We start from the raw sequence: 22681 nt of genomic DNA on the forward strand, positions 1-22681 counted from the left end.
CCCACAGCTTACTTAAGGCCTGGCTACAAAGTAAGGGCTATTCTTTCAATTTCGGGTGAGTCACGTTGGAAAACGTCAGTTTCTTGGCGAACTTATCCAGTATTTTTCGGCTTGTACTAAAGTGAAAATAGAACATAAAAAGCTACACGTCACAAGACTAGAAAACAATAACGAAAGAACTGCCATTTAGTTTGATGAGTGCAGTAGATGTCATCAAATTGTGATCAGGAGACGGTCCCAACGCCTCCAGCAGCGAAAAGAAGGAAAATTTCAAATTCGGACGGTGAAACAAACTCTGTGTCTCACGAAAATCACTCAGGAGATCAGGTGGTTTATAGTTTAGTCCAAACTTTTTTATCTGCATTTTTCGGTTTTCGCTGAGATCCGCGTGCACAGTGTTTAAAGGCGCTATGAGTGTTTTTTGCCCGGAATGACTTCAGTTTCAATTAACTTGCAGACCTCAAGGTCAGACGAGAATATGGATGGGCAAATGCAGATCGATGAAGGACTTTACTCCCGTCAACTGTGAGTATGAACCTCTAGTCTGTGCTTCCACGTTTGAATACACCATCCTTCTGATGATATGGCTAATTCCACACAGGAAAAGCAGATCTCGATGTTGCTAATTCCTTTAACTGTACGCGTACGTGCTAACTGTACCTCTCCCAATTTCTCAGCCACTGTGCCTTTGTTGGTCATTTTAGTTCTTGATGCCTTGAAATTATTGTTAAAAAAATTAGACTTAATTTTGAGCATGTGACTTGATTAAATTTTTTTGGAATTGATGCATGTGTGCTTCCACGTTCACTATTTGTTAATCAGCGTGATATGCGTGTAACCTTGCCTCCTGGTATCCTAAGAATCAGGAAGTTTAGAACCTTTCACTTCATAGTGTGAGCGATGTGTGTAAATTACAACCATTAAGCCCAGGTTATCGCGCACGAGACAACAAAGCTGATTCCTTTGTTCTGTGCAATGCTTCTCAAACAAGGCAGTTCAACTCATTTCATTGTTACAATCTTTGTAGATGACCACTGCTCCTGGTCCTCTCAACTTGACAAAGCATCTTGTCATCATCTAGCATGTCCCAGTCTTTGTAACCCTTTCTCATTCCCAGTTTACTTGGTTAACCTTTAAACTCCCAGATCAAATTTGTCGTTCTCCTTACTGTCAACCATACACTTCTTATAACGTTAGTTCAGAGAATTTAGTATTGAATCAATTAATTATCCCCAAATTGATATTTTCTTTACTCTCATCACTTATCTGGTTGATATGGTATTGATAATGCAAGGAGAAATTCTGTCTTGGTCATTCATGGGAGTTAAAGGGTTAAAAGATGATTTGGTTCTGTCAACTTAGTTGAAAATTCAGTGTGGGCCATGTAAAAGGTTTCTAAAACTGACGTTTCAAGGGTTTTTCTTTTGTCAGAGGGAATCACTGAGATAAAGGGCTAATGCTCAAAACCTCAGCTTTAAAAACCTTTTTATGGTGGCCAATTTTCATCATCAACAAAGGTGATAAAACCATATTATCTTGTACAAATTGTTATACCTCCTACCAACATAGCACCACAGGTTTCAAAAAAATTATCCCCGCTTAATACTTAACTCATACTTAATACTTAAGACATAGTCTGGTTTAAGCAAAAATGGGCATATAAAGGTAAGTCAGTGAAAAATTAAAGAGAACTGATTAACAGAAGCTGGTGTGATTATATTGGCTGGTCATGAGTTAGAGAGGTAACATCATTGTCAAGACCTTGGGACAATGGTTTTCTCACTCTAGAGGATATATATCTACCACTTACAAGGCTTGGAATCAATCAGTTGACTAGGCCTTTTTTTCAGATATGTTCTTGGCCATGAAGCCATGAAAAAGATGGCCACTTCCAATATTCTTATCTCAGGTCTTAAAGGTCTTGGAGTGGAAATAGGTAAGATTTTCATTATGTCGCAGTCCTGATGTGTTGAAACCCTATGCAAATATATGATGTTAGCATTGATGTGCCATTCCAGAATATTGCAATCTCATTTAATGGTATTGGGTTAATGGTGAACTGTCTAGTGAGCCAAACTGCGGCAGAATTTTGTTTTAACTGTTATGATAGATTTAAATGTACAATAAAGTAAATACAGTTAAGTGTTATGGTTCAAATTTAAACTTTGTTTGAATTTTTCAAATCAGGTGTGAGTGTCTTGTTCTTTTGTTTCATGTTACGATTTTATAAATATAGCAGAGTAAAAAAAAAAAAACTGGTCTGAAAAATTTCATCACAAGGAAATATATGAACCTTAACTGACAGCATAAGTACATTTAAGTGATATATTGTTATTAGCAGTGATTTTTTCCATTTGGTTATCTGCAGCTAAGAATGTTGTACTGGGTGGTGTGAAGTCAGTTACTCTTCATGATTCAGGGAATGTGGAAATGTCAGACTTGTCTTCTCAGGTAAAAAACCCTCTTATCTTACCTCTAACATTTACTGATTAATCATCCTTGCGGTACATGGTGGCTAAGAGCTTAATGTGCTAGACTGCTCATCCAGAGGCCTGGGTTCAAGACTTAACAAGTCATTGTGTTTTTTTTTTCTTGGGCAAAATACTTTATTCTCACATTGCCTTTCCTCCACTCAGGAGTATAATTGGGTACCAGCAAAAATTGCAGGGAAGTCAGGGGTTAACCTTGTGATGGAGTGGCTTCCCCATCCAGGAGGGAGTAGTAATGTTCCAAGTTGCTTCATGCTATGGAAACTGGAAAAAGCTCTGGCTAGATTGGCTACTTGACTCAAGTGCTAACTTAGCCTTAACCATAAGACAATACAACATAACATGAAAAACTGAGAAAAAACTGATAGAAAACTGTGAGCAGAATTTGTGGAAAAATTCTTTTTTGTAATATCCAATAAAATTACTTGACAGCATAACAGCTGTCAATCTTAACACACTCTGAAGACAAAGATTTAAAAGTATTATTCAATTGATTGGTGTGTGTTTTTCCTATGGTGCAATGAAGTTCTTTCTTCAAGCTGAGGACATTGGCAAGAATAGAGCGGAAGTGTCTTTGAGCAGAATTTCAGAACTCAACAGCTACGTGAACATGTCTGTTTTTACTGAGCAACTGACAGAAGAATTCTTAGGAAAATTTCAGGTTTGTTCATCATGAAAAGCGAGGCCAATATACAGTCCTATACAGTTATTGAGGATTTGGTTTTCATACAATTGCATGCATTAAGATACATAGATATTGTTGTATGCCAATGCAATTAGGTCTTTGCTAAGATTTTGCATGATTTGTTGCATTTGTGAGTGTCATATTGTGTGTTGGTTTTGTTTCTAGGAAATAATTTATTCTTATTAATTATGTGTGACAATTCTACAATGATCATTTCATTATGTAAGACAACACATGTTCATTGTCACTTAAGTTGGTTCACTGTGCCCTTTTGTTATGAGCGCTTTGCTGAATTTTCATACATCTGCTTGAACTCACCACTAATCTCTCAAATGGTGCTTTTTATTAATTTTTATAAAGTTGAACTCTTGATTTTGCAATCTTTAAACAAGTCCAGATCTTCAATTTGGCCACAATTATGTTTTCTTAGCTTTTGAAGACTCTGTTTTTAACTGCAGTAATTAAAGCTCTGACCAGGTGATGTTTTTGTCTAGGTCATAGTGCTGACACAATCTCCTCTTGAAGAACAACTTTGGGTTGGAGACTTTTGTCATGCAAGAGGAATTAAGTTTATAATTGCTGACACAAGAGGATTGTTTGGGTTAGTATCTTGTTATTAACAAAATAGTAACAATGAAAACTAACCCAGAGTAAATAATATGTTTAAAGGCATTACACATGGTACTTTGCTCTGAGAACTTATTTTTGCCTCAGAAAGAAAAGGGGTGTCAGGACACTATCAGGGAAACCTGATAAACTTTTGTGGGATTATTTGGAATAGACCATAACTGAATTAAATTTCAGAAAGTATGCATTGAACATAGAGCACTGGAGGTTGTAAAACAGAATTAATGCCCATGTTGCAAATGGAGGCTATGTGTAGGTGCTTGAGGGGCCTGGGGACTGTAAGTGCAGTTGCACTCCAAGGTGCAAGACCACCCAACTGGCCTGCCCAACCTGCAATCCAGCCCCCTATGAGACATGAATCAAACGCCCACAAACTCTACCGACCATAATTTATTTGCTCCTAGTCTTAAATTATATGAAATATAATTTAACTATTTTTAAACTGCATTTTGTTTTGGTTATGATGAAGTGCCAATTTCTTTTCCATTTTTATTTCAGTCAAATCTTTTGTGACTTTGGTGAGAATTTCACAGTAGTGGATACAAATGGGGAGCAGCCAATTAGTAATATGATTTCTTCAGTTTCAAAGGTAACACAAATCCTGCATAAAGAATATAAGAAATGAGCTGCAAGGACATTGATTTGTTGAGTTGGCTTTCAAGGAGTGTATTGCATGATCAAGTTTCTCCCTACTACATGTAGGTCTTCCACTTTTAAAGACTATTGGAAAAGTAATCTGAGCAATGTTGAACTGATTAACAAACAATAAAAATCTTAGACATGAGTAGTCAATTTACTGAACATTGATGAAGTAACTTAGTTGGGTATGAATAATACTGTAAATGGTTTGAACCTGGGGGTAACTTGCAGTGAGATTTTGTAGTGTGATTGTGACAGGGAGGGTCAGTTGTCTTGAGAAGGACTGTTGTTGCTAGTGGTGTATGTATATTTGACTGACAATAAATTTCCACTTGACTCTGATGGTGGCCTCTGCTGAGGTTGTGGAAATATTACTCATGGCTAGCAACAGTAGACCTCAGGATTACCATAACATGGGGGGGTCAGAATGCATGAGCTAAATTATGTAAATGCATTAAAAAAATCCCTTATTAATATATATATGTCATTTTTTAGGACACTGATGGTGTTGTGACTTGTTTGGATGAACAAAGACATGGATATGAATCTGATGACTATGTCACATTCTCTGAAGTACAGGTAATGGATAACAAGATCATTGAATCATTAATTTACAAGAGATCTTTGACAAGTTAGGCTTATTACTTATAGTTTTAAGGGAGAAGCGATAGCCTAACCACAAGCATGCAAGACAAGGGTCAAGTTGTCAGGGTTCTGGTACATATTGTACAGTACCTACCCTTGAACAAACATCTTTAAGATACACTGCATATCTAGGACTTGTAGAGAGTGCACATTTTTTAATGGTCACGTGCTTTTTTTTTTCCAGGGGATGACTGAATTGAATCAATGTGAACCAAGAAAAATTAAAGTTTTAGGTGAGAAATTCTTTCTTCTTTAATTGAAAGCTCAGTGCAATTCTAAAATAATCCCTAGTAAGTTGATGATTTAATTGGAACTTGATCAAATAATCCCCAGATCCCAGTTGTGTAAAGGGCAGATAACCCACACTATCAAATGGATAAATTACTATTTAGCAGATAAGTGATTGCAAAACATACTGCATTATCCACCAGATAAGAGATTTATCCAGTGGATAGCCTTATCCAAGCTTCGAACAACAGGGGCAAAAATGATAAACTTATGCCAAACAGTAGATAGTTATTTCATTATACTAATCTGAGTGCATCTCTGAATTGGTATCAGTCCTCTGTGCACTCATGTGTACAAATGGAGTTGTTAACCAATGAGTCCTGTTCTATTTTTATATTTCTTGTGGTTGCAAGTCACAAGAAAATTCATTTGATGACTCATTTTATTACCCTTCAGGTCCTTACACGTTTAGTATTGGTGATACTAGTGGCTTATCAGATTACGTTCGTGGTGGCATTGTCACCCAAGTGAAAATGCCAAAAGTAGTCAAATTTGTGAGTATCTTAACCCTTTCACTCCCAAGATCTAATTAGTAATTCTCCTTACTATCTGCCATATAATTCTTATGATGTTAGTTCAGAGAATTTAGTATTGGATCAACTAATAATCCCATGATTGATATTCTTCTCTATTCTAATCACCTGCCTGCTTGATATGGTATTGATATTGTAAGGAGAAATTCTGTCACTTGTGGGAGTCACTTGTGGGAGTCAAAGGGTTAATGACATTGTTAACAGTCTTTGTTAACTGCAAAGTGTTGTGTAATTTCTGGTATGCAATACATGTAATGTCATTATCTGTCTTTTCATTGTTTACTATTGTGTTTCTATTGGGTTCTTTGGAGACCTAGAAAATTTAAGCTGTTTTGATCTTTTAAATGATCTGAAATGATTTTTAAAAGCAGGGAATAGACCATGTTCAGTGTTGAATGATACTTTTTTTTTCTTTTTTTTTTCTTTTTTTTTTAACAAGAAATCCTTTAGACAGTCTCTAATGGAGCCGGAGTTTGTACTGACAGACTTTGCAAAAATGGAACGACCTGCTCAGCTTCACCTCGGATATGTTGTGAGTTTGTTATTGATTGTAGCCTTTTTTTTTTTAACATTTCCTTATTTTGTTAGATGTAGTACTTTACATTTACTTTACCCTTTCCACCCTAACATCAGTATGTATATTCTCCACACTGTTCTTTATATATTTCCTTTGGTGTTTACAGTGAGATTTTGTCAAACAGTCAAGAGCTTTTTTGATTAGCAATGATTTATTCTTGTGACCTAAATGCTTGACTCAGAGGTAAATGTGCATGTAATACTGTTAGGAGAAATTAGATGGCAGTCATTCCTAGGGAATAAAGGATTATTTTAATGGAGGTATCTTAGAATAGAATGTAGTGATGAACAGCCCTATATCTGAGTGAAAAATAGCACTGACCATCAAAGAATTCTGCCTAGTAGCTGTTAAATTTAACCCTTTAACTCCCAGACTAAATTGTAATTCTCCTTACTGTGAACCATACAATTCTTATGATGTTAGTTCAAAGAATTTAGTATTGGATCAACTATTTATCCTCAAATTGATAGTTTTCTTTATTCTCATCACTTGTCTGGTTGATATTGTATTGATATTGTAAGGAGAAATTCTGTCTTGGTCACTCATGGGAGCTAAAGGGTTAAATGGCTTTCTGATGCCAGATGAACACCTAGTCTTAGCTAGGTAGAATCCTTGTCAGTGAAAGAGAATTGAAACAAAGGTTGTGTAGTAGTAGGTTATAACACTCAGTATTAATTTGTAAGAAGTGATTATGCAACTAACTAGAATTTTTTAACTTTGATCTTACTTCCAAGGCCCTGCACAAATATGGAAACGAATATGGCACTCTTCCAAGACCAAGAAGCAAGGTATATATTTATAACTATATTAGCAGTAAGTATATAATTTTTCTAATTTGTATACAACATTTGCATTTCCCTGTTAATGTCTCTCTATCTTTTAAAACTTATTTTTGTTATTGGAAGGCTGTAAAACCCAAAACATGAATTCCATCCTTTCTTTAATGAAGGAAGATGCAGAAAAGTTTGTTGCACTGGCCAAGAAGCTTAACTCAGAGAAGATATGTTCACAGGTGAGGAATACTGCTTCCGTCTTGGGTAGATTTACCCATTGGTAGGTTAGATTAATCAAGTAAAGTCATATATCAATAACTGTGCTATGAAGCTGTGAATACTGTTATTTTAAAACAGAGTTGCACAAAATTATTGTGTGAAAATTATTACTATTAATTACTTAGGGGATTGATTTATTTTATCATACTGCATGTGGGAAAAAGGAAATTGGAAATTTCATTTTGGGTTGCAGAGTAAGATTCCAATGATCGGTCTTAATAGAAAGCAATGTTAGCTAAATTGTATTTGTATTACTAAATAATATCAGTTGTGAAATCATTCAGTGATTAAACCTCACTAATTTTATATTAGATATGCATGAAGTTTAATTATTATGTCAATCAATTCATTCATTGTTTTTTTTCTCCTTGGATTGTGTTCTTTTGTATCATTCAGGTGGATGATGTTGATGAAGGTTTGTTGACACAGTTGGCATACAATGCCAGAGGTGACATCTGTCCTATGCAGGGAGTTATTGGAGGAATTACTGCACAAGAAGTGATGAAGGTATAAAAATACAGTGGCATATTTGTCTTGAAATGTCTAAATGAATTTTTTTTCTTGAATTTTTTTTAACTCAAGAATAGTGTGCAAAGTAGTTTTTCTTTCATTTCCATTTTTTTTTTCTTGGTGATGATCATATGAACACTTATTGATGAGTTTGAAATGCAGGAAAATATCATATGAACTGCTGATTGTCAGTGAAGATGCGTTAGCATAATGCCATGCTCATGATCAGACCAACATGTCATACAAGGGTGATGGACTTTTCAAAAAGGAACAACCCTTTTTGTTCTGTGCAGTTTGATTGTCATTGATTAATAAGCCATAGAAATTGAGTAAAACTCGTCAACTTCTTGAGGTGACTCTCTGAACTCTGACCCTTTTTAGGCTTGCAGTGGAAAATTCAACCCAATCTTTCAGCTACTCTACTTTGACAGTCTGGAGTGCTTGCCAGAGGAAGGAGACATTTCTGAAGCTTCATGCCAACCAGTATGTTGATCAATATACATTATAGTCAGAATTTATGGACTGGTCAGGGGTGTAATACCTTAACTTGAGACTATTGTACCTAATTATTGCTTTGGTAAATGTTATTTTTTCCTTAGACTGGATCAAGATATGATGGTCAGATTGCTGTTTTTGGAAGTGACTTCCAAAAGAAGTTGTCAGATCAGAAGTTCTTCATTGTAAGTGTTGAGTCATTATTATGCTGAAATAAATATTTGTGATTCATTAAGTACAGTAAATCCAGAATTTGTATGGGTCCTGGAAAACCTGGAAAGTCCTGGAATTTTATCTGGACATTTTCCAAGACTAGAAAAAGACTACAGGTCCTGGAAAGGTTTCAAGTGAAATTTGAAGTCCTGGAAAAATCAATCTAAGTCCTTTGAAAAGTCCTCAAAATTTAATACTGAAAATGAGCACAAACCCAGTAAATGATTTATCTTTGTGTAATTTAATTCATTGGGTAATTATCTTTAAAAGTGAGAGTGGGTTGTTACAGTGAAGTGTTGATAAAACTTAACTGTCATCTCTCTAAATGTAAATTTAGCAGTAATCAAAATGCATCTTTGTCTTTTTAAATCTTTTCTTACATTCCTTTCTCCTTGTAGGTTGGAGCTGGTGCTATAGGATGTGAACATCTCAAAAACTTTGCTATGATAGGATTGTCTTGCAGTGCTTCAGGACACTTGTTTGTCACAGATATGGACACCATTGAGAAATCAAACCTGAATAGGCAGTTCCTGTTCAGACCGGCTGACGTCCAGGTACGCTTTAACACTCGGTTACATTAACTTGTTACCTTTTGGGCAGTTTGTGTCTAGTGAATCAGTATTGAGCGCTAGATCTGATTAGATATGAAGGCCTGACAGGAATCATTATGTGATGCATGTATCTCTTAGAGTGCTTTTCCTTGCCCAGGAATATGGAAAATTGTCAACAAACTGTCGACATGGAAAACATGATTTGCTGGAAGTTTTTGTCACAACTGTTTCTCAAACAGTGTCCAATGTCCGCATTTTTTTTTATGTTACTTTTTTATAAAAAAGTATTGTTTTAATTGAAGATCGAATTTTGTCATTTTTTTGAAAATTGTTTCTGGCCAGAAAATGAAATCAGAAGTTGCAGCCAAAGCAGTGAAGGTGATGAACCCTGAACTTAACATTACAGCACACCAGAACAGAGTTGGACCCGAAACAGAAAGTATCCTTTATGCTGCTGAGTAAATTCTTCATTCTATAGGATTTGTGTCAGTCCCTACAGTTTTCAACAGAAAATGTTATACAAACCTTGTTAGCTACCTTCAACTGCTTGGCTGCGTATCAGTCAAGAATTCAAAATTGGCACAATCTCCCGGTATCAATGAAGATAACTAAGAGTACTGATATGCATTTCCAATTACCCTTGCACAATCTAGGAATGCAAGTAAGTAGAGAAACGAGTTAGTGAAGAGAGTATAGCCAACAGACGAGAACCAAATTTTTCAGCTGAAAACTGGTTACAATTTGCTTTTCAGAGTTTCCTATGATGATTGCACGGTGAGCCTGTAGAATTTCGATGATTTCGTTTATGAAAACATTATCTCCTTAACTGTATAAGAAATATACCATGACGATTTCTTTGAGGCACTTGATGGTGTTGCAAATGCCTTGGACAACATTGATGCTAGTAAGTGTCATGTCTCTTACGTTTAATTCTACATAACTCGTGTGAATTTTGACAACTTAGAGGTAAGCGCAGCTTTCTTTAACGCCTGCCTCATTCATCTTCCACTTCGTTCTCTTACACCGGTAATGGTGTTTAATGCAAGTCCACAGTTTAATAAAGAAAATATGGAATTGCTTTTCTTAGCACTTTTAGCTATTAACAAAAAGTATAAACGGTACGGTTGATGAAATTTTATTCTCTGTTCAGGAATGTACATGGACAGGAGATGTGTTTACTACCACAAACCACTCTTGGAATCAGGAACTCTCGGGACAAAAGGAAATGTTCAGGTACTGTATCAGATCCGGAGGGAGTTCATGGTCTCGTTTGTATTGTTTTTACCCCTTACAAGAAAATCCTTCAACCTGTCCTTGTTTTTAGGTTGTGCTGCCATTTGTGACAGAATCTTACAGCTCTTCTCAAGATCCCCCAGAGAAATCCATTCCTATCTGTACGCTGAAAAATTTTCCAAATGCTATTGAACACACTTTACAGGTAAATTGGGAATCTTTTGAAAGATTCAAATGTTCTAAAACTTATTTTACTGGTATATCAAATTGACACTAATTCAACTGTTATAGCAACACTGATCTCCTTCAGCAGTGTCTCTGTAACTCTTTCTTTAAATTTACAGTAAATAACAGTAATACGATTGATGTTTGAGACAGCAGTTTTTTTTATAAGGTCTATTCGATGAGTTACCGTTTTCACTCTAAGTTGGACCAGAAATGAATTTTTCCCTTCAAAATGTCAAAATGGTTTCAAGCAAAAAGTAGACGAGAAGAAAGAAAAATACCATCGAGGGGGTAACGGTTAGTTTGATTCTAAATATCTGAGCCAGAATTAAAAGAGATGAAGGGCGGATAGTAGGAGCCGGTTATTTATGCGAGGTCTAACCCAAACCGCGGTTTTACGCAAGCAGTGGGCTTCAGGCTTTCACTATAGTAGGGTTGATTTAATTAGATGTTCTTCCACTGTTTCGGCCCTCTTGGCACTGTTCACAGAAATGAGTGTTCATATTGTACTAAATTGAAGATGGCTTAGAACGCGGTTTTGTTAAACAGCGGCCAAACTTTGTTAATTAACCGGCCTTGGGAGTTTGAGGGTTGAATGAAGTATTTCCACATTTCATTGAATCCCTTTTAAAAGATGCAATTTTTTTGCCTAAGGCTATTTCACATCTTTACAGTTCTGATATAAAGTTCCCGTGATTCATGCCGTACGATGCATTTCGTTTAGTCTAAGTTCATTTCACTTCTTTCTTGCAGTGGGCAAGAGATGCGTTTGAAGGACTATTCACGATTCCAGTGGAGAATGTCAACCAGTTTTTGAGGTGAGAGGCAAACTCAACCAAAGTCTTGAACAGGAAAATTTCATGGTCGCAATCCTGTAACATGACAACATTAGTGTCGACTGTGTATTTTGATCGTTCGTGAGAGGGAAGTCCCTCAAACAATTTGGTTATTGTGGCTAACGTCTCAAAAATCTTGAATGGAAAACATCATCAGAGTCTTCTGATCGATCTGTTGATAAATTCCGCTCGGGTTTTCGAAACGTTATTTATTGTCACCTTCAACAGTCTCTTTTAGGACTATCCTCTCCCCTCCCTCGCTAACACCTGCCCCACCCTCGACTACTCTCGATCAATCTGCTCGCTTTTTGCTGTTGTTCAGGCCTTTCTTCAAACAAGTTGCTCTTCAACATAACCACTTTCACAATTATCGACATTTACGATCCACGACAGATACAACTATTCTCTTTGTATGGTGAAAACATTATCCCTTTTCAACTATACGAATGTGTGATCTTTTTAAATCACAAGAACTAAATAGAGAGAAATAGAAGAGAGAATTTATAATCTCACCTGCAATTCATGGTCATGGCCAGGAAGGGAGGAGAGAGGGTTTATATTTGTGTGATAGTTACATAAGAATTATTATAATCACCAATCTACTGCCTGGCACTTACTGTTTTATATCTTCAATGTGTAGTGACCCCAAATTTGGTGAGAGAACAGACAAACTTCCTGGGATGCAGGCGGTGAGTTATTAAAGAACACTGTCCTTCACTGAGATAAAGAAAAAAAGGAATAAAAAGTATAGGACCTTGATTTATTGAGCGAGAAAGATGGTAAACGCGCTGACTTTTCATGGTACACGGCTGGTATGCCTCTGCGCATCCCAATGTCCTAACAGTCAGCGTGCTATCGAGGCTTGGCTGGGTTAATGAGTTGTGTTCCTTGGCAAAACATTTCATGCTTGCAGTACCCTTTTCCACTCAGGAGTGTAAGCTGTCGGGGAAATCTGAATTTCTGGTGGTGGGGGGAGGGATGGTATCCTATCTGGGGGGAGTAGTAATACTCCTTGCCAACCGGGATGAATCACGTGTTTCAAGTATTGACTTCACCTTACCTGCTAATCCTCCTGAACGGAGAGTTGGTGTGTGGCCGATAATCCCATTTCTTAGTTTTCAGTTATTCATTTGCCCTTTGTTTCCTATTTATTTCTTAGACTGAAATCTATGACAGCATCAAGAAATGTTTAGTTAGCGAGAGGCCAGTTGACTTTGCAGACTGTGTGAGATGGGCCAGGTTACAATTCCAGGAAAATTATGTCAACACGATCAAACAACTCCTGTACAATTTCCCTCCCGACCAGGTAAGTACAGTTTTTAATCTTTCTTATTTCTCGCTCTTAGCACTTTTAAAGTTTATTGAGTAGGACTAAATATTTGTGTAACTGGAATCCTGGGAAAGATCAAACATTACAATTGAAATAATTTATTCTATGAAGCTCGAATTTTCCAATAATAATAATCCAGGGATGTAACGGATGTTTGATAAAACCCATCTAATCTGGTGATCAAAACTCGATGAATCTTCCTCAGATAATCCAATATTATCGCTGTGACCAGGTCTTTTTCTTTCCATCATGAAAATTAAAGTGCATTCCCGGAAAAAAAACCCGAAAGGATGGTTTGTCAGGGTAGACAAACTGTTGCACAGCAATGGTTTCAGTCATTTGAGTTTCCAAACCATTTTGATGTGCCTGTTCTTGTTTCATAACAGTTGACAAGTTCAGGACAACCATTTTGGTCCGGTCCCAAGCGATGTCCTCATCCACTGGAATTTGATCCGCGTGATGTGAGTTCAGGGGAATTTTGTTTTTTTATTTTAAGATATTGTCTTTAAGGGTGTCAATGAGTCAATAATTTTTATTAAGGAAAGTTTTTTTTGGGAGTGCGATAGATAAAGACCCAGTAAATCTTAGGAGTAAGGCGATCAAATGATTTGAAATACTCGAAAAAAGAAAAAATGAATTATCCTCACAAGGATAATGGAGAGTATCTAAGAGAGACAGAGAGAGAGAGAGAGAGAGAGAGAGAGAGAGAGAGAGAGAGAGAGAGAGAGGAATGAAGAGAAGACTGATTTCCATATCCGTTTTGTTTCACCACTTCTTTTCTCTGCAGTTAGAGAGCTTCGAAAAGGCAGAGAAAAAAGGCTTCTAAACTGTGTGCTCTTCGATAATTGTTTACACGTACCATTGTTTTTAATGTTTAGAAAACACACATGGACTACGTCGTGGCTGCGGCGAACTTGAGAGCATTCATGTTTGGAATCAAAGGTAAACTCGTTATGTTCACGAAAACATGTGAAGCTCGCGAAAATTCGTTTCTGGGAGTCACACGATCGCTGCAAACTGTCGCCCTATTGTCTTCTTTCTTCTGTCTCCTGTGTGTCTTTTTATTTGTTTCTTGCTTAGCTTTACCGTGCATTGTTTTTGGTTCCTTTTTTTAAGTTAGAGTTCTTTTGTTTGTTGTTGTTCATATTTTTAATTTTGTTGTCATTGCCGTTGTTTGGCTAGAGGTTGAGTGGCATTTTTTTTTCTCTTCTCCAAGGTGGTCTAGTTACTGTATGTCAAAACTATGAATTTATACGTTTGATAGTAACACGTTTCGTTTGTTTTTTAAGGTTCACGAGACCAAAAACTCGTACTTGATTCTCTTAAGACGGTCAAAGTGCCAACCTTTGAACCGAAATCAGGTTAGTTTTCAGGGTGGGTTGGTTTGTTTTTAACTTTTGGGTCAGTTCATTTTTCTTTCCTGATTTGTTGTGATCCTCTCGTGTTCTTTCTGAAAGGTGTGAAAATTTCGGTAACTGACGAGGAAGCAGCTCAGGAGAACTCTGGGTCTGTTGGTGAGTTGTTTTTGTTTTATTTTCAAGTTTTGAGTCCCTGCTATTGGGACCATATACTTTCTTTCTGCGAAAACTTTTACTTCAAGTGACGAATTTTCGATATAGGTCGTGATCGGGATGGGGTAACCACGCCTGGTTAGTTCATGTTGTAGAGCGCCGGACTGTTGTGTGGAAAGTCGAGGGTCGAGTTCTCCACTAGATCAACACTCATAGTCTTAAAATAATTGAGGAGAATATTCTGCCTTTGCTATGATGTTCGCAAATGGTTAGATATTCTATTCTTCTCGGATAAGGACGGTAAACCGTAGGCCCCATCCCCAGAATTTTCACCGTTTTGGTTTACAGGGGACGTTAAAGAACCGAAGCACTTCTCGCAAAGAGTGGGGGGCGTAGCTCTCGGTGTTGTGGTGTAGTCTTGATATTGTCTATTCAGGTCCCCATTTAAACCAGCTTGAAAGCTGAACTGGGCCCAACTATCGCAAATAATTCAATAAGTAAGAATTAAAGGAGGCTGAAAGATTCATCCGCTCATATATCACTTCTTCACAGATCAAGACATCCTTGAAGTGACAAAAGCTGCAGTTCTTGCCGTAAAGGAGCAGATGCCAAGTTTTAAGATGAATCCTGTTGACTTTGAAAAGGTTTGTTATTTGTTATTGAAATCATTGAAAGCGGCTTTCGTCGACTTGAGATTCAGAACTTGTCAACTCCACGAGTGCCGTTATTCTCCCAAATAAGAGTTGCTGTAAGCTTCTTCGGCTTCTTTCTTCTGCTGTTTACGAGGAAGCTGTTTGAAGCGAATTGGTGTTTGGAATCGTCACCTGATTCAATTTTAAATTGACATTTGCAGGATGATGACACGAACTTCCATATGGATTTCATTGTGGCAGCCTCCAACTTGAGAGCAGCTAACTACGAAATCCCACCAGCTGACAGACACAAGGTACACACAGACGGTGACGATGATTAAAGGGTGGTGCTAATCATGTTTCACAGAAAGTAACTTTATCACAACAGACTTGCTTGGAGTTAGAAGTTCTTTTCCTTAGCGCTAACCATTTGACACGTGTCCGAGACGTGATACCGCTTGTACAGAATTTCACCTCTAATAATGATATCTTTAGTAAACATTTCTTCCACTAATATGTGATTTGTTAAAAACGAGTGTTACGGAAATTATTGTTCACCGTGATAACAATAAAAAATCGTGGTTCAGGGCGTATCAAAGTCTCGTCGCGTCAGAAACTCCATTTCACGGGGAAAGGTCAATTGTCATACCTTCTGTTCCCTCTTCACAGAGTAAGTTGATTGCCGGTAAGATCATCCCAGCTATTGCTACTACAACTGCCTTGGTCAGCGCTCTGGTCTCACTGGAGCTGTTCAAGGTAAGTAAGAGATCTCGTCTGTCCTGAGCTCTAACCTGGTGCAAGATAAGAATTGAAATACTTTATTGATTTCTTTTGTTGGAATTTTAGATCGTTCAGGGAAATAAGAAACTGGAGACCTTCAAAAACGGATTCATCAATCTTGCTTTGCCATTCTTTGGCTTTTCGGAACCAATCACTGCACCGAAAAACAAGGTAAGACTTCTATACTTTTTCCGACCAATGCACGCCAGCATCAAATTGAGCGGGCTCAACGTTAAAAAAAAAATTAACTAGGAAAGTTTAACGCAAGACCCTTCTGAAATAACAAACAAACAAACGAGCAAAAACGTAACAGAAAGCAAACCTTACCGCCTGCCAACAGAGGTCAAAGTTCTCAAGTGAACTGATTCATGGAGTTCTTATTTAACTTTCTTGCTATTGGCCGTGGTGATTACTTTGGTACGATGCTTTTTCGAAAAGCGTTCTAAGCCTTGCACTCTATCTTTACAGTATTACGAAAACGAGTTTACACTCTGGGATCGATTTGAGGTTAACGGACGCAAGGAAGACGGAAGTGAGATGACCCTGCAGGAACTTTTTGACCTCTTCCAGGTATATTTTGAAAGACCCATCTGTACAAAAACATCGTTTTGATTGTCTGGTTTTTTTCAGTGGACAATTTTCGACCTTCAAAATTCGCAATGTATTTTGGGTATCAAAGAGCTGTGTATGGCTCATTATGAACTACTGAGCTAAAGTTAAGAGTGAACTTTACTTTTAAACAAAAACATTTTCCGCGCAGATTCATGTGACTATAAGTGGAAAGTAGTTATGTTAGTTCTACCTTTATATTCCCTCGGCTCTGAAACTCTTACAACGTGCTCTGATCAGTAAGTGTTCCGCGTTTTTATTTACCGATCGGAGACACATTTGTCCTATTGCTTGCGTAGTAGGCGCGCAGATCAGAAAAGTGGGCACTACTGTTCGAAACGGCGCACGCGCAAATGTAGTCTCCAGTTCTCATCGTTTTATTGGGAAGCGTTATTAAGGAAGTATTACGTGACATGTCATAGAACGGCTGTGAAGGAGAATAGCACTAGTAAAGTGTAAAGTACGTTTCATCGCCTTCGTGACTGCCTCTACAATTTGCTAGCTGTCAAATTGCCTTCCCACAGGCTAGTTCTGCCACGCCAAATCAGATACCAACTTGCAACTTAGTCACATGAGTTTACCCTCCCTTGATGTTGTTAAAATTGATTTTCTCTCTGTTCATTATGACATAACTAGTACTTTCCTTTGCAATATAACTCTAGTTTTAATTTTAAGACCCTCGAATAAAAAGGGTTCATTCGTGAATAAAGGGGGTAAGTTTCTAAAGAAACTGTGGTGCTGCGCCGGTGGGAGAGTATAACAGGGTAACGTGGTATGATCAACTGAATTGATTACGTGAATTGGCCACCGTAAAGAGTTTAAAGGCTAACATTTCGAGCGTTAACCCATCGCCAGAGTGATTGACGTTATCAACTCAGTTGATGACACTAAATTACCCTGTCATTCTGAAATAGTTTGTCGATGGGGTAGCTTTTATTCATAGGAATACCGACTGTCCACCTAGATGGTCCGTTGATGAGTGTTATCTTTACATTATTGATCAACGAACAATTGTTTTTCTACTTTTCACTCTTAACAGAACGAGCATCAACTCGAAGTAACGATGCTTTCACAAGGCGTTTGTATGCTTTACTCGTTCTTCATGCCTCCTGCCAAATTGAAGGAAAGACTACAAACTAAGTATGTCACCTTTGGTTTTCTTTTGTTGTTTTCTAATGTGGAAATAAGTTACAATATCATTTAAGACGTGCGCCAACATTCGGTTCTCACCAGTACGCAGTATTTTTTTCTTGTAATCACCTGAGCCTATTTCACGATTCCAGCATTTCCGTTTTTTATTTACATTTTGAAATCTCCTAATTCAGTTTTGTAACTGAAACAATATATGCGCTTTACTGTTTAGTTTGATAAACTTTTTCATAATTTTTTCTCGCGTGTTTTCCCTCGTGAACAGAGTTTCTGAAGCGGTTGAAAAGGTATCCAAGAAGCGAATTAAACCTCACGTTAAGGCCCTGGTGCTCGAGCTGTGCTGTAACGATAAAGATGGAGAAGATGTCGAAGTCCCGTATGTGCGCTATCGCTTCCGGTAGACTCACATCTGAACACCTAAATCTAGTTCCCAGTCGTCTACTTAAAAAGAACAGTAGATAATTAGATGAAATGTATCCAAACGAGACTAGAAGCCCGACGTTAGCAATATTGTACTAGATCTGAAAACTTTTTCCGGCTGAGTTTGTTAGCACCAGATGTGTGAAAGCAGTCTCATTTAATAAAGAAAACGACGTAAATAGTAATGATGGCTGTTTCCTAAGATACCTTCGAAACGGCGAAGTCAGAGCCTACCCTGGAGTGTTTTTGTTCTGTTAATAACAGACAGAAGAGCTGGGATTCGATTATAATACTACGGTGAAGTGAACTTAAAAAAAAAATGTAAATGCCATGAACGCAAGTAGCCTCCAACCCTGCATCGGAGCATTCCCGCATCTGTCAAAGAAAGGGTTCAATCCATTCAGACTCGACTCGAGCTAGTCCAGTCCAGAGCCAATCCTAAGCTGTATGGATTTATTTTTCAGCCTCCCTCTCTCTCATTCAGACAACCACAGAGAAAAGCTGCGTGAATTTTACTCGAGGAAACTAAGCAATAAAACTGGGAATGTTCGATGAATATGGGAGCAAAATGGGTAAAATCCTACGGTCAGGTTTGAGTGATCGTTGCTAATGGTGTATTGATGAGGAAAATTATTTTCAAGTCGGATGTCCTTTTTTTTTTTTTCGTTTCAAGGCTTCCGTGTGCGCAGAACTGACATCAGAACACTAACAACTGCTGCAAAACATTTTTGCGGGCTAACTGTCAACCGCAAATTTAACAACCACTTGGTCGGGTGAATTATCTTTGTTCGCCGTCACCTCTTATAACTTTCTCAGCTGCTCTTTGAGGGTGTTAAGTTACATTCCGTAGGGTGTCACGCACCTCAAAGAAATACTACAAATACTGCTGAAGCATAGCCTGTGGTAGGCTTCCCCTCAACTTGAGGGAAATTGTAGGGTGGGAATCTTTTTGTTTCGATCTCTTCGAGGTTAATGAGGTCTTGTTCATGGAAGAGGTCCAGAAATACAAGTGCACACAGCAAGTTTTCGAAGGACTGTAAACATAAGTATATATGGGCGAAAATTCGGTTTCGATACTCCCCTTTGGATGTCCCTCTTTGCTCAAAACAAACTTTGATTTCTGAGTTTCACTACGTTGTGTTATCAGTTTATGGTCCGCTTTTACGTTTGTTTGGCACTGATTGTTCATTGACTGAAATTAACTGCGTGTGGAGGAAGATTAAAATTCAATCTAAAAAGAGTGATAATAATAAAAACAAGTGCTTTGATCAGAGGAATTTCATGCTAAAGCTTCAAAGACGCGATCGGATTTATTTTTATATCCAGCCAACTTTAATTATTAATGGAAGCTCACCTGCAATGGAAGCTGAGGGTGCAGCCGTTTCGTTTGATGGTACATGGGCGAAAAGGGGGGTTTACCTCTCTGACTGGAGTTGTTTTTGTTATATCTGTAGACACTGGAGAGGTTCTTGACTATCATGTCCTTTCAAAAGAATGCCGGAAATGTACCATGAAAAGGTCTCAGTGTCAAACTGACGGGGAGTTCGAAGCATGGCAGATTGAGCATCTTGCTTCCAATGAGTGTGACATTAATTTTAATGGAAGCTCACCTGCAATGGAAGCTGAGGGTGCCATAGTTGTTTGGAGTAGATCTGTGGAACTGCATAAAATAAGGTATAAATGGATGGTTTCTGACGGAGACAGTAAGGCATTCAATACTGTGGAGAATATATATGGCGATGACTGCAAGGTGGAAAAACTCAATCTGCTCATGCTTCGAACTCCCCGTCAGTTTGACACTGAGACCTTTTCATGGTACATTTCCGGCATTCTTTTGAAAGGACATGATAGTCAAGAACCTCTCCAGTGTCTACAGATATAACAAAAACAACTCCAGTCAGAGAGGTAAACCCCCTTTTCGCCCATGTACCATCAAACGAAACGGCTGCATCGACTACATCATCATTGACTTCATCTCCACTTTCCTTCAGGATGTACTCGCGAACTCTTATCCCTGCCTGTGTCATTTCATCTTTGGCTTCAGCTTCTAAAGCCTCAAGTATTGTGTCTACTTGTCTGTAATAAGCAGGTAGTGATAGACATGGCATGTTCATGATGCTGCAAAAGGTTACTAGCCCTTCATAGCCACCTCCTGTCTCCAGAGAATGATAGACTGCACGACGATTTACGTCAAAAGATTGCCCTTTCTTTGTTATTGTATCTGATGTTTTCAATGGTGTAGCTTCAAGGCAGGAGCTACACTCCACAGAGAGGTCTGCCATTAGCCCATTTCTCCCAGAAGAATTCTCCTTCAGAGTTAAACTCCCTAGAACATAATAACAGTATACACTAAAGTTATTTTGTGCATTCTCATACATGTATATGAGTCACAAAATTTATTCACCACATACCACACAACAGACAGTTACAACTGTAATTTTTAATAAATGAAAACAATAAAGATAGTACTGAAGAGAAGTAAAAAAACATTCTTAGAGAAAAAAATGGAAACTGCACACTGTTACTAGCATATGCTACGAGACATGAACAGTAAAGAAAAGGTTAAAAGTAAAACAGATGTTCACTTATGTTTTCTCACCTTCCTCGCACACATGTGCTTCAGACAACGTGGCATATAATTTCTTGAGGTCTACAAGTCTGTATCCCTCTCCCTGAAAATCATTTACATCAGAAATCTTTGATGAACTATCTGGTGAATCTTCTGGTCTCATTTTGAGTCTCGAAGCACTGATGGAAGCACTTTCGGCATCTGACAGAGCCTCATCACACGAGGAACTCGATGCTGAGTTTGTGACTTCTCTATCCGCACGCGGCATTTTCTTCGCTTTCCTTGCGTATCTCTGCACTCCAGTAAAAGGCTTTCCTTTCCGCTTTCTTCTATATACAGTATTCTTCTTCCCTCCTGGCATTTTAGACAAAAACTTCGCTGATATAAAACTCGAATCTCGCTCTCACAGTATCTCCACAGTTGAAAACACGCCAGCTTTCAATCCCACGCCACCTCCGACTAGCTATACTTCATGTAAGGGGTCATATAGCTTCCTCTTGAAAATACTGAGGAAATTCTAGGAATTGGATGGACTTTCGGGCTTCAAATTGGAGCAAGACTGAAAGATGCTACGTTGCGTTGCCATGGTAACCAAAAATATTTTTTTACTAGCTTGCAGAAAACTTATCGTAGGCAACAAAATAAAGCAAATTAGTCTTAAAAACTCATGTCATGGCTTTCTTCTATGCCTGAAGTTTCAGATTTCTCCAAAAACAAAAATTGCATTTTGTAGTCAAATTTTAGGTTAAGTCCCACCTTAATATATACAACAGAATTTGATCAAAGTTTGACCTTTACAGAAACAGCAAGTTCCTTTTTTTTAACGAGGAGGTGAATGGGCTGAAAGAAACGCGAAATGATCTTAGGTCACCCCCCCCCCCTCCCTCATTATACTCTATTAGCAACCACTGAGCCCTCCTCCCTTCCCTCTAAGTGATTCCAATTCCCCTCTCCACCCTCCTACCCAGACAATAAACAATGACCGGTCGGTTTGTAGGATTTTTGATTGCTTGATTATTTGCACAATGTGTTTGCATACAATTCATATTTTGACAATTGGCTTACTTTTTCATTATTTTATTTTCAAGATCTGCAAACAAGCCTGAAAAAAATCTGTAAATCTGTAATAATCCTTCTTTAATTTTTTTTTCGCAGTTTACAAGAACTGTGCAGAGCTGTACAAATCCGGTCAAAGAATCAGCGGTGTTTATACAATCGATCCTGATGGCTCAGGTGCCTTTGATGTGTTCTGTGACCAAAAGACAGCCGGTGGGGGGTGGACAGTGTTCCAGAAGAGACAAGACGGTTCTGTTGATTTCTTCCTTGGCTGGACCGACTACAAGATAGGGTTTGGTAATCTGAATGGAGAATTTTGGCTGGGACTGGACAAGATAAACCGCTTGACTAACAGTGCGAAGTTTAGGCTTCGTGTCGATTTGGAAGACACTAAAGGAAAGACAGCGTATGCCTCGTACGATTACTTTGCCGTCACCAGTGAGAAAACAAAGTACAAGCTCAGTCTTGGAATTTACTCAGGTAAGCTTATCTATTGAACTTATGAATCTACGCGATTACAGTAGTTTGACTGAATGGATGAATTCTTTAAGGATATTCATCGTTTGTCAAATTTACCTCAGGAATTGCTGGCGATTCTTTAAATCAGAGTCGTGGATGCCCCTTTTCAACCAAAGATCAGGACAATGACAACTGGTACAAAAACTGCGCAGATCATTTCAAAGGAGCCTGGTGGTATAACGACTGTAGTCGTTCGAACCTGAACGGTGTATATCATCATGGATCAAACTCACTTGCTTCAGCTCTGAAGTGGTATCACTGGAGGGGTGATCACTACTCCGTCAAGAGAGCTGAAATGAAGATTAGACCTGTAACTTTTTAACATCTGAGGACACTGAGCACATTGTCAAAACATTGAAAGCATTGTAAACTCTGACGATGCTAATAAAATGTAATGGTATTAAAACTGCTCTGCCTTGCAGTTTTTGTATCCTCCTCCTCTTTATTTCATCTAAACTCTCTTTCCTTTATTTCTATCTCTACCACCTTCAGCTAAGCTTATTTCCTT

The 22681-nt window shown here is 38.0% G+C and overlaps 3 protein-coding genes across 3 annotated transcripts; 2 read left to right on the forward strand and 1 right to left on the reverse strand.

Annotated features, from left to right (window-relative positions):
* Nucleotides 1-5: 5 nt before the first annotated feature.
* On the forward strand, nt 6-18214 carry LOC113684816 (ubiquitin-like modifier-activating enzyme 1). The gene is made up of 35 exons (XM_089191883.1): nt 6-327; nt 458-525; nt 1851-1936; nt 2369-2451; nt 3016-3150; nt 3669-3775; nt 4300-4390; nt 4936-5019; nt 5270-5318; nt 5770-5867; nt 6346-6438; nt 7218-7271; nt 7433-7495; nt 7932-8042; nt 8427-8528; nt 8645-8725; nt 9152-9307; nt 9647-9743; nt 10140-10208; nt 10455-10537; nt 10629-10742; nt 11516-11580; nt 12239-12287; nt 12758-12904; nt 13315-13389; nt 13807-13870; nt 14218-14289; nt 14386-14442; nt 14992-15083; nt 15293-15385; nt 15741-15827; nt 15918-16022; nt 16320-16421; nt 17500-17600; nt 17875-18214. Exons 1-35 carry the CDS (start codon nt 208-210, stop codon nt 18008-18010), a joined length of 3189 nt encoding a protein of 1062 aa, XP_089048009.1. The 5' UTR covers nt 6-207; the 3' UTR covers nt 18011-18214.
* A 1584-nt stretch (nt 18215-19798) lies between these two features.
* LOC149035524 (uncharacterized) lies at nt 19799-21099 on the reverse strand. Its single transcript, XM_089191298.1, has 2 exons — nt 20629-21099; nt 19799-20355 (listed from the first exon to the last, which is right to left on the reverse strand). Exons 1-2 carry the CDS (start codon nt 20957-20959, stop codon nt 19799-19801), a joined length of 888 nt encoding a protein of 295 aa, XP_089047424.1. The 5' UTR covers nt 20960-21099.
* A 65-nt stretch (nt 21100-21164) lies between these two features.
* On the forward strand, nt 21165-22579 carry LOC113683932 (techylectin-5B). The gene is made up of 4 exons (XM_089191299.1): nt 21165-21185; nt 21754-21825; nt 21861-22134; nt 22236-22579. Exons 1-4 carry the CDS (start codon nt 21165-21167, stop codon nt 22493-22495), a joined length of 627 nt encoding a protein of 208 aa, XP_089047425.1. The 3' UTR covers nt 22496-22579.
* The last annotated feature ends 102 nt before the right edge of the window (nt 22580-22681 follow it).

The sequence above is a fragment of the Pocillopora damicornis genome, chromosome 13 (assembly GCF_964200805.1).
Source record: "Pocillopora damicornis chromosome 13, jaPocDami1.2, whole genome shotgun sequence".
NCBI classification, from domain to species: Eukaryota; Metazoa; Cnidaria; class Anthozoa; order Scleractinia; family Pocilloporidae; genus Pocillopora; species Pocillopora damicornis.